This window comes from Glarea lozoyensis (genome assembly GCF_000409485.1).
Source record: "Glarea lozoyensis ATCC 20868 chromosome Unknown GLAREA17, whole genome shotgun sequence".
In the NCBI taxonomy this organism is placed as follows: domain Eukaryota; kingdom Fungi; phylum Ascomycota; class Leotiomycetes; order Helotiales; family Helotiaceae; genus Glarea; species Glarea lozoyensis.
In genome coordinates, this window is record NW_007360991.1 from 558,668 (window position 1) to 571,804 (window position 13,137).

Sequence of the window (13,137 nt, forward strand, 5' to 3'; positions counted from 1 at the left end):
ATATTCAGACCCGTCATAGAAAGCTGTGCAAATCGTTCGGGACAAACTCAAAGCCGATATCCAAACTAGATGGTATTATGATTCCATATTCGGACGCCATATAGTACAATAGCACTCACAGTCAACCAATAATATACAACCCTTCGCCTCCTGTCCGTTCCTAAAGGTCCTATTCTCGTCATAAATCCGAGATAACTACTCATTGACGACATCCTCCCCTTCTCTCCCCCATTTTGTTCGTCTCCCCCTCTCCACTTCCTTATTCTCTCTATGCTTCCTCACAAACTCGCAGGCGCAGGTGCTTCCGTCCCCGTAGCCGTCTTCACACCCCCAGGCGGTGGCATAAACAGAGGTAAATAAGTAACCGCCAAGGACATTACTAAAACCGCATTAGCCTTGTTCTTCTCCTTCTTTCTTTTCCCATTTCCCTTAGAGGTACAGGAATACATACACGACATCCCGACCGAGAAATACGCCGGCTGACTAGTCGTCTTCTTCGTATCCTGACTCTCGCCCAACCAATTCTGGATTGCTAGCACGACTGCGGCCCAGGAGATGAATTTGTTGCGACTGGATATAGTGTTAGCCCAATTCCAGTATGTTGTATTTCGGTATGGGAGGCCTTTGTGGTATGGGGAGGAGTCCTTACGTGAACATAGCAGCCATAGGAAGGGTACTCGCCAGCGTCCCTGCGATATCACTTGCGGATTCTTTGGGCGCGGGTTCTTGGTAGGGTATTACTGGCGCAATGCATTAGTTCTGTGCGCTGAAGGGAATGGAGAGTTTACTTACTTAGGTCCGGACGACGCATGTCTTTTTTGGCGCTCATGATTGCGGTCGAGGGCAGTGAGGCTTAAGTGGGAGGTATGAGGAATTCGAATTGGGATGGGGAGCTTGAGATGAGGTTGTTCTGGAGAGCTTCTGGATGCGCGGAGAGGAGGTGGGTCTGGGGTGGAGCGGGATGGAAGGTGATTGGATAGGAGGCCATGCTGGGAAATACGCGTGGAGGATGTAGATTTCAGAGCGGGTGTGTGTGTGAGCAAAATCTATCACGAATACAAAAGTCAACTCGACTTCGCCATCTTCAGTCAAAAGTATCTGCATTTGACGTAACCTCACATTCCAGTAGAATTGGTTCAAACATCTTTCATATCTTCCTCTTTTTTTCAAAATGCTTCTTCCAAAGTCTCTCAGATGCTGCCCCTGTCGTTGTCATAACCTTCTATCTCATCTCTCTTTCTCTCACTTGTCAAATTGCAACCAACCCAATTGAACCCATCAACCCATCAGCTCTCCACAAACCCGCAATCTGACCACCATCTCCAACCTACAATCTCTGGGGTCAACACCAACCCAACTCACCACCACGCTGACTGATGCTGCATTTAAACGGTCCATGGATTACATTCCCTGCCACTGGCTAAACTGCAATCAGCAGTACCACCACGGCTTCTCTCCCGGTATGCACTCCCAGGCACGAGGGATTGTCCAGAAAAAGAATTGCGCATGTGGGAGGGAGGGGATAGTATGGATGGCCAATGACTGGATTTGGAAGGTATGGTCCTGTTGCCCGAGGGTTGTGAGGCACGTATTATTGTGCTTTATCTGTCTTTACGGGTTTGAATTTGGAGTCTCTCGAGTGAGAAGTGATGGACAGATATTGTCTGAAGCATCTGATATGTTTAATTTTCATTTCTTCATTATTGGCCAATGATAATTCGAGAACTGGCATTTCTTTTATCTCGACGTTCTATTCAATCTAAGTATAGATTAGAAAAGACGTCACGACACCTCTACCACTGTTCAAAAAGGATACAGCCGTGGAAGTCCTGGCTGAACGTGGAAGAGGTGCCTGTTCGACGGAAGCTGCGTGCCGATCGATATAGTAGGGGTTTAGGAACACTTAATCATCTCAAGCGAGTGATAATTGATACCTGAGTCGCAAGTATCTAGGTATTCCGAAAGTTGCCTGTTCTGATTTCTCTTTTGAATTGAATCATCCTCCGTTTGCTTGATTGAAGAAATCGGCCGAAAAGAGAGGGTGGTAAGGACGGTAAAGACGGTGAAATGTAACAAACCGATCAAGGACGTTGCATCGACTATCCGAGTGATGGACCCCCAAACTCTGATACGGAAAATAATAGTCCCTGAAAGAGGAGAGCTGGCGGACCAAGATAGAGGGGTTACCGATAATCGATCTTGTCCCATCCTGCCAAGTGCTTGCGTATAGATAAGTATCCACTGTTCAAGGTCAGCAACCGCACCTTTCGGCTGCATGACAAAGGACGTGGGAGAGCTGTCTCTGAATCGCAGGTGTGGTGTTTAGTGCAGGATTGCTAGAGGTGGCGAGAACGGACTGGATTGGGGAAGCTGATACACTTGAGGAATGGCTGTGATTATTCAGTCGCTTAGTTGGTAAGATTTCGAGACGGTTAACAGCTGAAATGCAGGTTGATAGTTACAACACATATTGCAACGTAAGTAGAGTTCTGTTCAAGGTAACTTGTAAACTCATCCGGAGTTGTTTTTCCCAATGACCCCCCCTCTAGGCGATAGATTCGCCCGCCTTTCCTCGTTGTCGTCTCGTCCACCCTCGACCCCAGCAGCAAATCATCTGGGTCTCAAAGTCTCACTGTCACACCCGAAAACGAACAGGTATTAGATACGCCATCCACCGTAGATCTCGCGGATGCTCCCCTCTAGCCCCGTTGCTTATGGCTCGTTCTCGCTGTCCAGATGCAATCACCGGACTATGATAAGTGTATTTGGTCAACAGAATCAGGTTGCCCCAATTAATACACTTCTTCAATGGATGCAGCTGGCCCATGATATCGTCCCGAAGAGCCAGAAACCTCCTACCTGGCTCCTCTTAGTCGCATGCATTCATGGTTGCTACTCCCTTTTAGGCGTGTTTCGTGGCTTGGCCGAATCGCTGGCTCGCTGACGGCCTCCACTCAGTCCACCCAAGCAGCACACTGTGCTTCGCTTTTCCCGGATGCGCCCTCACTCCAAGTCCGACCTTGACGACAACCGAACATATTTCCACTGCCACAACAGACGACGACCATCACACCAGCGACGCACATCCCAACGACCGACCTCACCACCGCTGCAATCGCCTCATTTCCCTTCATCGTCGACCCGACACTTGCACCCCCTCCGCTTCAAACAATCATCCCCTCGAAATCGCCCATGTTCCGTCTCGAAATGGCTCCAGTATGACCTCTCGACCCATCCTGGGCCAGCGACAGCCGCCCCAGCGCTCGTTGAGTACCACGAACACCATCCCCCGACCACCACCGCACCGCACGCTCTCGCAACAATTCCCGTCTTCTTCCCCGACGAGAAGGGGCACCGATGGCTTCGTGGACTTGACGTTCGATGGGACGGATGCCGCACAGGGACGTTATGGGACAATACCGAGAATGGGGGGTTCGCGCCTCAAATTGGAGATATCAGACACGAACAATCGGGAATTTATAGAGTCTCCTAAGACGGCGTCTGCGGTGACGCCGACCTGGCGACCAAATGTTACTCCTCACGCTCGTTCGCAGCTTCATTTCGAGATTCCGAACGTCAGCAACCTGAACCTCAGCCCTCGCGCGGCGCAAGAGGGAGGTCATGGAGAATCTGCGACGAAACCTATGCCTTTGCCGGTTAGACCTGGACAGTATGCTCCTTCGAGTTCTAGAAAGGTGCGGCCGGTTGCTGCAAGCACAGCTAAGAAGGATGTCCGACCGAAGCCGTATACTCTGGAGGTACCAGCGGCAGCACCGCGCGTTCCAAATAATGGTATGTTCAATATACTCACTTGGGCATATCTTTGCGCACTAACACTCCTTTAGGCCATGTCGATTTCTTTCCCTGGACTGGAAACCACCCGGAGGACCAATTTTCGGCGGAGATAATCCGTGGAGGATATTATGAGAAGAATCCAATGACACATAATGAGGCTGCTTCTGCGAGGGCCGCCCTCTTCCCTGCATTAAAACATAAGACCGGGCTGCAAACATTATCTTCGATATTCACCAGCATTCTGGCAGCGAGGCGAGCACACGGCCAGATCACCACGACATCGACATTTAAGCCTCCGCCTCGTGTAACAGTCACCGATACGAAGAGGGAAATGTGGTTAAAGGATTTGGCCAACCCCACCATATCTTTGCGCCGATTGAGTCGATCGATTCCACATGGAATTCGTGGAAAAGTGCTATTGGATCAATCATTGACCAAAAACATACCTATTGAAAGAGCCGTTTGGCTGGCCAAGTGTGTTGGAGCAAACGAATTGCGAGGATTTAGAAGGAAAGGTGTCAGCGGCACTTTTGCTATGGGAGGTGAAGCGAAATGGATTCGCGATTTTACAGTTTGCGTAGAGCAGTTTGTGGAGAGTGTTATTGGAGGCTGCGGCGAGCCTGAGTTTCGAGAACGAGTTAATTATGCGTAAGAAAGATGATCTTTGCGATATTGATATTTACTAATTCAGCATAGGATACGTCTCGCAGCACATTTCCACGCGGAGCATCTCCTGGATAGAGAGCATTATATGGAATGGCTTGTATCATCTTTGGAAAACTCACCTCAAGCCAAGCTACCACTTTGGATCTTAATCACTCAAATCTACTGGAAAGATTTGATGCAATACCGGAAATACGGAAGGAGGCTGGCAACAGCGTTAATGAAGCATTTTACCGAGGTTTGTCTACTTTAAACTGTTTAGCACTGAAGCTAATTTTTTACAGGCTGCGGGCAACCCTGATCAGGATATCGTAGCTCCTTTGACTGAGCGGTTGCGCCAGTTATTGAAGTCGCTGATGAAATCTTATCCTGACAGCTTCATTTCGCCATCGGCATGGGCGAAGCACCGAGAAGTCATTCAGTCGGACTTCTCTTCAGATGTCAACTACCCTAGAACTTCGTTTGAGAATATCGACCGAAGAAATAGGCGTTTAAGCTTGCCCGGCAAAGATAAAGAATCAACACCCCAACAACGCATTATTCAACTACTCGACCAAACCTTGTCCGGTCTTCCGTCAGATGATTTACCTAAGCGCTGTTGGAAAATTGACCAAGACAAGTTATTGCTTATTCGAGCGGTCATCGCGTGGTCCACATCTTCGCATCGACCAGGTTGTACGAAAACCTACGTGGCAGCGAGGATTTGCAGATTCTGGGCTAAAAATGGATTCGACCTAACTAGCGCAATTCTTGACTTTGCCGACTCGGAACAGTGTAGTACTGGTCGTGATAAGCCTGCCTTTTATCATCTGATATCTGAACTGGCACGATCGGAACACTTTTCCACTGCCAAATATATCCAATGGTTGATCTCAAGAGGTGGTTTACAAAACGTCACAGATGTTGCACCCGATGGACCTTGTGCAACACGACTACTTGCGGAGCTTCCCACGCACAACTTGAGCGAGGGTATCCTAAACCTTCATTCGACACTGCTTGACCGAGTTGAAATTTCGGTTGATGAGGAGGAGGATAATATGCGGAATTGTATGGCGTTTATGAATAATAATCTTCCGGCCATGAGGTCGGCCCAGGACTCTGACATGGATCTGGATGAGGCTGTGGTTGTGGGCGATCCAGTCACTTTGATATCGAAACTGAGCAGGTCGAGTAAATCCGAGATTGGACTATGGCTCAGACATAAAGTCATGCTTCACATGCGACAAACGGCGAAGATACAACCTGAAGCGTGGGAAGCGGGACCAGCGAAAAGGGTGGAACAACCTACGATTACAGCAGCGGATTTCGACAAAGTACGGTACTATCTTGAGCTGATTGAAGACTATTCCATGCTAGCAGATGTATTGAAGATCACTGTAAGCTCTAACGATCCCGAGGTGTTGGCGTCATGCGCCGATACGATTAATCTACACATCGATACCCTCGCGGCGATTGGTGCCGTCCAAAGCTTATTCGAGATACTTTCGACTCGGCTACGGATACTCGCGAATGGCCACGACTCTCTTCCTAGGACACTTCTGGCGTCGCTCGCAGATCTTGCTTCTAGAATACCCAGTCAACGAGTGGCTGCTCAGCAATGGGCGCAAGAACTTGCTCTTTATGATAGACGGACAGCAGCTGATGCTTGCTCCCCAGTTTCAGACCATATCGCTATCACCCAGACTTCGGAGGTGGACTTTTTCGAGGAAATGGAGAAGATCTTGGCAAGTGGCAATAGTATGGATCAACCAACCTTAGGTCGTCTGTTTGAGAGAATATCCCATCACCTGGAATCCACCTGGGAGAAGTCGCCTCGCGAGCAGAAAAATTGTGGCTTGTTGTTAACTAGACTTCGGCCTTTTGATGCTGAACATTTCGACACGCTGATTGCGGCTTGGCTCAAGAAATTTCTAGCATTGCCCGGGCGACCAAGCATGATGATGGCTCTCGGCCCTCTAGTCAGCTTTGGCTGCCTCTCCCTGACCGACATTTCGAAAATGTGCAAGACTGTGGATATACCCGGAAATGCGTTATCTAACTCCAGGATTTCGCAAGAATTAGTACAACTACTCCTCAGTACACCCACGAGCACGATTCAAGCTATGGGCGCCGAAGACTCTTATAGACTGCGGGTCAGACAAGCAAACACATACAAAGATTCTCCCGAGCAAGTGGTATCTAGCATCCAATACGGAGTCGAGCAAGCGCGCTCGCAGAAAGCCACGCCTGGATCCCCTATCTTGCCAGATGTATTTGCTATCATCCGCGATCACAATTCCTTTGAAGTCCTACAAAGATTCGCCCTTCTTCAGCCAGATATGGTCATCCAGTCACTCGTGACACCCCTTCTGAAGACGGAGAATTCGGCTGCTGCGCGAGTAATTACATCTATTGTCAATCAACTTCTCTTCGGAAATGGTGACAGCAACGGCGATGATTCTACTGAGGCTATACTAAAGGTTGCCAATGATCTGACGTTACCATTCTGTCAGATAAAACTCGAGTCGATGTTCAGTGGGGAAGATAGCACAATGGCGGGCGTCGACGATGCCAAAACCAGTCGACTACAAGCTTTTGATAGTGCTATCGAAGCAGCTGTGAACTCAGGAAAGACTGCTTGGGCGAGCATTGTTCCATTATTGGAAGTTTCAGTCGCTCAACACCTTCGAAGGCGATCCGAACTTCAATTCCTGGCTTTGATTCCATCTCCGAAAACAATCAGCACTTACGAACCGTCAAAACTAAATGCTCGGCTGGAGCATGCAAACAACTTACTTCGTATAGTAGACTCCACAGCATACAGCGTAGCGGAGACGGAGAACAAGACATCGAATAACACGAGTATCGCGCAGGACATTTTAATCGTGCTTAATGGCGTTCGAGTTTTAATTTCCACCACCCAAAACATACCGGCGAAGGATGATGTGATCCGAAAATGGTTACCACTGCTGTTGAGATTCATCACCCTCCATACCTCCGAGTTCGAATCCACAAAGCCTGGCCACGAGAACCGCGCTAAAGTGATCCTCTCACTCTCCGCCATCCTGCTCGAACTTCAAGCCTTGGATACGAACACCTCTCCGGCACACGATCTTTCAGAACAAATTAACGACCTCGCCATCTACCTCGTTGACGGGCTTCCAGAGGATTTTCGACAACAAGCTGTTCGCAGTCTCTACGAAACCATGCATAACGCTCAAATGTATTACCTATTTAGTTTCCAACCGAGCCCATCTGACGGGCTGGTCCTATCCCAAAAAGACACTCCACCGACAACGGCGCCTGGTGAAAACAATACCGATCCTCGTCCATTCATGGGTGCTAATAGGGATAAATTAACTCCATTTGTATTAAGGAGATGGGAGATGCTGGAAGAACCTACGCCTAACGTTGGAGAGAATGATACTAGTCTTAATCTTACGCTGTTTGGAGCGAGAAGAGGATGATGTTAATGGGGCACTTGGAAATGGTGTTGTAGGATTATTTCAACTTGGATTTTGATAATTGGGTTGGCATAGGATTTGGTTGTTTGGAGTTTAGTGGAAGTGTGCATTTAGAGTATATACCTGTAGGGGCTTCTGGGTGGTATTGGTATTGAAACTTTTGTTGGATTGGGGGGAAGGACTTTTGGAATTTTTGTTTGTGTTTGAATGAAGGATTGGATGGATGGCATGGCTTGAATGTGTTATGATACCAGGATTTGAAGATACGATATAATCAGTGTTTGAAATGCTGTTGCTTAGGATGTGGATGTGAGATTGAAGTTCGTGAGCTTTGGTGACATCGGAGGTCTTGGTAGTCGGAGCGTAAGACCCATATTTTCGTCTGATAAGTAGATGAAACTTTGTATAGATTAAACATCCATACTGTAGATCTCTCTATGATTCACAGACCAAACTTTGCGAGATATTATTATTTGAAGGCTGTGTTGATTTTTCCGCAAATATAGAGGATATTTTAGATAGGATATTCCTTCCATTTGCACCTCACCCCTGTCGGTACGTACAGCACTGCCTGCCGCTCGCTTAGTGCCACCCCAAGCTGTCGAACACGGGAGCCGCGAGATGACGAGGATCCTGGAATCCAACCCAAACCTGCTTGCTTCTGTATTCACGAATGCGCAGCGGCCACGATTGCAAGACGAGTTAGATGTCGAATGCGCGACACGGAATTGTGAATCAGAGAGTTTGCGCATACCAATTAAAGCAGGACGGTAACTAGCTATAATTGCAGGCCCGAAAGACAGCTATCATGGACGACGATTCGCATCCAGATCGATTGCTCAGCGAGCCAGCGGAACAGAGAGAGATAAGCCAGGGACCGGGCGAGGTTAATGGGGATGCGATGGGCGTTATTCCGGATCCGAATGCGAAGGCCGTGGAGGAGGTGGTTAATTCTGAGGTTTGCTTTCCTGGCTTTGCGCGTGGGGATGATGGGGATTGGGTTTGGCTGATGAGTGGTAGATTGGTGTTTCGACGCTGTTGAATCGATTGAAACAGTCGCTTGCTTCTGCGAGGGTAAGGGATTCTTTTGAAGCTGAAGGGCAGGGCTAATGGTGTTCTAGGAGTTCTCATCGTTCCTACAAAAGCGATCGAAGTTAGAGGAGGAACATGCTATGGGCATGCGCAAATTATGTCGAGCGACGTCAGAAGCAATTCGCAGACCAGATCACCGCCACGGCTCATTCCTCCAAGCCTACGAGGAGACGAACAGTATCCACGAGCGCATGTCGAAAGCCGGCGAGGAGTTCGCGGTCTCATTGCATGCCATGTTTGAGGATCTAAACGAGATGGCGGCGAATATCGAGAAGGGACGGAAACACTGGAAGACGACGGGGCTGGCTACGGAAGCGCGCGCCGCGGATGCGGAGACGGCGATGAGGAAGTCTAAGGCGAAATACGATGCGCTGGCGGAGGACTACGATCGTGCGAGGACGGGGGATGGGCAGTCGGGGAAGAAGTTTGGACTCAAAGGGCCGAAGTCTGCGCAGCAGCATGAGGCGGATCTGTTGAGGAAGCTGCAAGCTGCGGATGCGGATTATCAGGCAAAAGTCACGGCTGCGCAGGGTCTGAGAAGTGAGTTGTTGGCGAAACATCGACCGGATGCTGTTAAGAGCTTGCAGGAGTTGATCAAGGAGTGTGATTCTGCGTTGACGCTGCAGATGCAGAAATATGGTATGTGGCTGTTTATTTTATGGCTATTGACTGGACTGCCAAAGCTAACATTTTGTATAGCGTCTGGTAGTGAGAAGCTTCTTCTGAGTAATGGTCTTACACTTAGTCCTCTCAATGGAGAGCAGAAGAAGGGGAGAAGCTTGCGTGAGGTTATACATTCGATTGATAATGAGAAGGATCTGAGCAATTACCTTGGCAGCTTTGCTAATAAGGTTGGACGTCAGAATATGGAGATTAAATATGAGAGACATCCAGTAAGTATTATTAATCCTAGGAATTATATACTTTTTGGCTTGCTAACATGATCTAGGTGCTGAATCCTTCTGGTCAGAGTGCACCAGCTCCACCACGTCAAGGCGATCCCTCGACGTTCGGCTCTCGGCAGGGGCCTCCTCCCTCATCGTTCCCAATAGCGTCGCAACCTGCAGCACCTGCACATCAAAGTCACGCCAGTCAACCCTTCAATCAGTCTCCAGCAACTGGTCCGCAACAACACGAGAGGAGCTTCAGCCAAGGACCTTCTCAGTATGGCTCAATGGGAGGTCCACCACGGGGCCAAGGCGGGCCCTCCTCCAATTACAACACGGGTTCGATCAGTTCTGCCGGCCCACCCCAGCTTTCAACTCTGCCTTTTCAGACACCGTCAAGTGATTCACCTAGCTCTTACCAACCACCGTCACAACAACCAGTCTTCGCACAACCGCCGCATCAGAATTATCCTTCGCAACCACTGATGGGTAATCAAGTGTCTTATAATCAGTCACCGATCTCGGCTGGTGGGGGAAATTCGTCTGGCGCTCATCTACCTCCGGTGAGGCCAGTCTTCGGCCTCACCTTGGAGCAATTATTTGATAGAGATCAGTCAGCGGTACCGTTGGTGGTATATCAATGCATACAAGCTGTCGATCTATTCGGGTTGGACGTTGAGGGGATCTATCGACTTTCTGGAACGGCGTCTCATATCTCGAAGATCAAAGCTATGTTTGATAATGGTGAGTTCAGGTTGAGAACGCAAGTGAACATGAGAGCTAATGAGTTTTAGATGCATCAAGTGTGGATTTCCGCAACCCTGAAAACTTCTATCACGATGTCAACTCCGTAGCTGGACTTCTTAAACAATTCTTTCGCGATCTCCCAGATCCACTATTAACCGTTGAGCACTACGCCGGATTCATCGAAGCTGCTAGTAAGTCCTCCCCCCCTCACATCCTCATCTCCTTCTAACGTGACTTAGAAAACGACGACGACATAGTCCGCCGCGACTCCCTCCACGCCATCATCAACAGCCTCCCGGACCCCAACTACGCCACCCTCCGCGCTCTTACCCTTCATCTCAACCGTGTATGCGAGCACTCGAATGCTAATAGGATGAATGCTAGTAACATCGCGATTGTCTTCGGACCGACCCTGATGGGTGCCAGTTCTGGACCGAATATTCAGGATGCGGGGTGGCAGGTCAGGGTCGTGGATACGATTTTGCAGAATTGTTATCAGATTTTTGATGATGATGATTAGGGCACTAGTACGGAAGTGGTGGGTGGGATGGTGAGTGAGAGGGGGGAATGGGGTGTGAGGGTGAGTGAGTGAGATGTGAGGAGAGCAGAGATGTGTCTGGAGGTGAGAGGGAGAGGGTATGGATGAGAGCTTCTGGTGGTGTGTGGATGTGAAAGAGCTTCATTTGTGAGAGAGGTGTGAATGAGGATGTGTTCGAGAAGAGAACCGATGATGTCAGAGGGGAAGCAGAGATTGTGATATGAAGTAAGAGAGATTCGGATGAAGAAGAAGAAGTGGTCCTCTTTTGTGTTGTATAATACGCATTTAATCGTTTAGCGAAAGCGAGTTTGCAATTAGGGGTATTCTTGATGTAGGGTGGGGAGTGGTTTTTTGAGAATGAAGTTGAGATTGATGTTTTAAAATGATGTTTTAAGATGTTCACGATTTTTGAGGATGTGTGAGGTTTGAGGAGTGAGTGAATGAGTAAAAGAGTGAGTTGAAATGATGAGCGTGTTGAACAACTTAAAATGCCGTAGGAGTGTGGCATTTGCAAATGAGATGATACAGCACTAGATGTGATGAGAAGAAAGACTAACAAGTGGAATTTAAAATCTCGATGAGATGAGATTTGATAGTAAAGTAGAATTATAACTCTAAAACTCTGTCATGTCATGCGATCTTAGCTTCCCTTCCTTCTTCCACTTCCTGCACACGATATCACGGACTAGGGTCATTATCCTTTCCATTGAAACTGTCGATTCGGGATGAGTGGTTTAGAGGAGAGGCGCGCTGTGGGATGTGGTTTGAGATAGGTGTGGGGTTATGAGTCGGTGAGTGGACGAGTGGTGGTTTCGAGGGGGCGGGGTGATGTGAGGATGGATGGATGGGAGTGGTGGTGTTTTATAGGTTGTTGGGGGGCGGGGGGCGGGGGGCGGTTGGTTTGATGGGTCATATTCTTTTGATTTGATTTGGGGTATTTCGTTTGAGTTTTAGCGTGCTGCTAGAAGATATTTGGATGTTGTAGGTTTTAGATATAACGTTATTGAAGTGTTGGTTTGATTCGCCGCGAGGATGAGATGGGATTTCAGTTGTGGCCTGGTAAAGAGAGATATAGATTGTTACTAGTATAATAGACCTTAGGTTGTACAGGATTGAGTAACAAATGTCTAGGGGAAAAGAATACGAGAGTCTTTAGACTGGTTTGATGGTTACAGAATGCTGGATGGTTATGCCAAGCTCGTATCGAAGTTTCACGGTCGTATCTCGTATTTGATGGGATGATCGAGATGGCGGTAGTTTGGTTTAGAGAATTACAGTTTGTAGCTAGGGTTGCGAGTGTGATGATGACCTCCTCATCGTAGAGTAAGGTTAGTAACAAGCTTCTGTTTTAAAATTTAGCTTTATTAGGGCTGTTTAAGTCAATGTGGCTATTGAGGAACGAGTATTGAGAGAAGGGTTGAAAATCGTGTTTGTATTTAAAAGGTGCCACATTGCACTAATTACGATTTTGATGTAATAATAAGATAAACTTTCTTTGATAGTCATACGTATACCACAACATCATCACGCCAATCCGAAACATATACTTCGTAACTACCCACCCTCCCTTCTCGTAAAACTTGCACCCATCACGATGCCAAAAAAAGATCGCTCTCGACCGCTGTGGCGCATGCAATTTCGTAAATCTTCATTTCGGAGCATTGCCATTGGCCGTGCGCTTGATTACGCCTCGAAACACGTATACGAGCTGCCCGATCCATACGATTGGACGGGGCGAATGCGTTTTGTGGGGAGCGCTAGTAGGGGTGCGGGTACGAGATGAGTTACAAGCAGGGCCGAGGCGAATTTCTGTGGGAATGTAAAGGTTGTTGAATGTTTTGAGAGAAAGTTGTGAGGAAGAGAGGATTGTTTGGATCTTGAGACAGAGAGAGGTTTACGGTCTTGAGAAGAGCTGGAGGTTCTGAGAGAGGATTTGAGAAGAGAGATATTCAAAGTGGGTGAAGGAGTGTGT

General features: G+C 48.2%; 3 protein-coding genes across 3 annotated transcripts; 2 read left to right on the forward strand and 1 right to left on the reverse strand.

Annotated features, from left to right (window-relative positions):
- Positions 1 to 278: 278 nt before the first annotated feature.
- Positions 279 to 829, reverse strand: GLAREA_12007 (uncharacterized protein; the record flags this gene model as incomplete). The annotated part of the gene is made up of 3 exons (XM_008082789.1): positions 279 to 570; positions 650 to 740; positions 793 to 829. The coding sequence occupies 3 exons, from the start codon at positions 827 to 829 to the stop codon at positions 279 to 281; spliced, it is 420 nt and encodes a 139-aa protein (XP_008080980.1).
- Positions 830 to 3,218: 2,389 nt separating this feature from the next.
- GLAREA_12008 (transcription mediator subunit Med12) lies at positions 3,219 to 7,904 on the forward strand (the record flags this gene model as incomplete). Its single annotated transcript, XM_008082790.1, has 4 exons — positions 3,219 to 3,792; positions 3,846 to 4,443; positions 4,492 to 4,696; positions 4,743 to 7,904. 4 exons carry the CDS (start codon positions 3,219 to 3,221, stop codon positions 7,902 to 7,904), a joined length of 4,539 nt encoding a protein of 1,512 aa, XP_008080981.1.
- An 805-nt stretch (positions 7,905 to 8,709) lies between these two features.
- On the forward strand, positions 8,710 to 11,147 carry GLAREA_12009 (GTPase activation, GAP; the record flags this gene model as incomplete). Its single annotated transcript, XM_008082791.1, has 7 exons — positions 8,710 to 8,859; positions 8,922 to 8,975; positions 9,023 to 9,632; positions 9,693 to 9,886; positions 9,943 to 10,624; positions 10,675 to 10,818; positions 10,867 to 11,147. The coding sequence occupies 7 exons, from the start codon at positions 8,710 to 8,712 to the stop codon at positions 11,145 to 11,147; spliced, it is 2,115 nt and encodes a 704-aa protein (XP_008080982.1).
- Between the last annotated feature and the right edge of the window lie 1,990 nt (positions 11,148 to 13,137).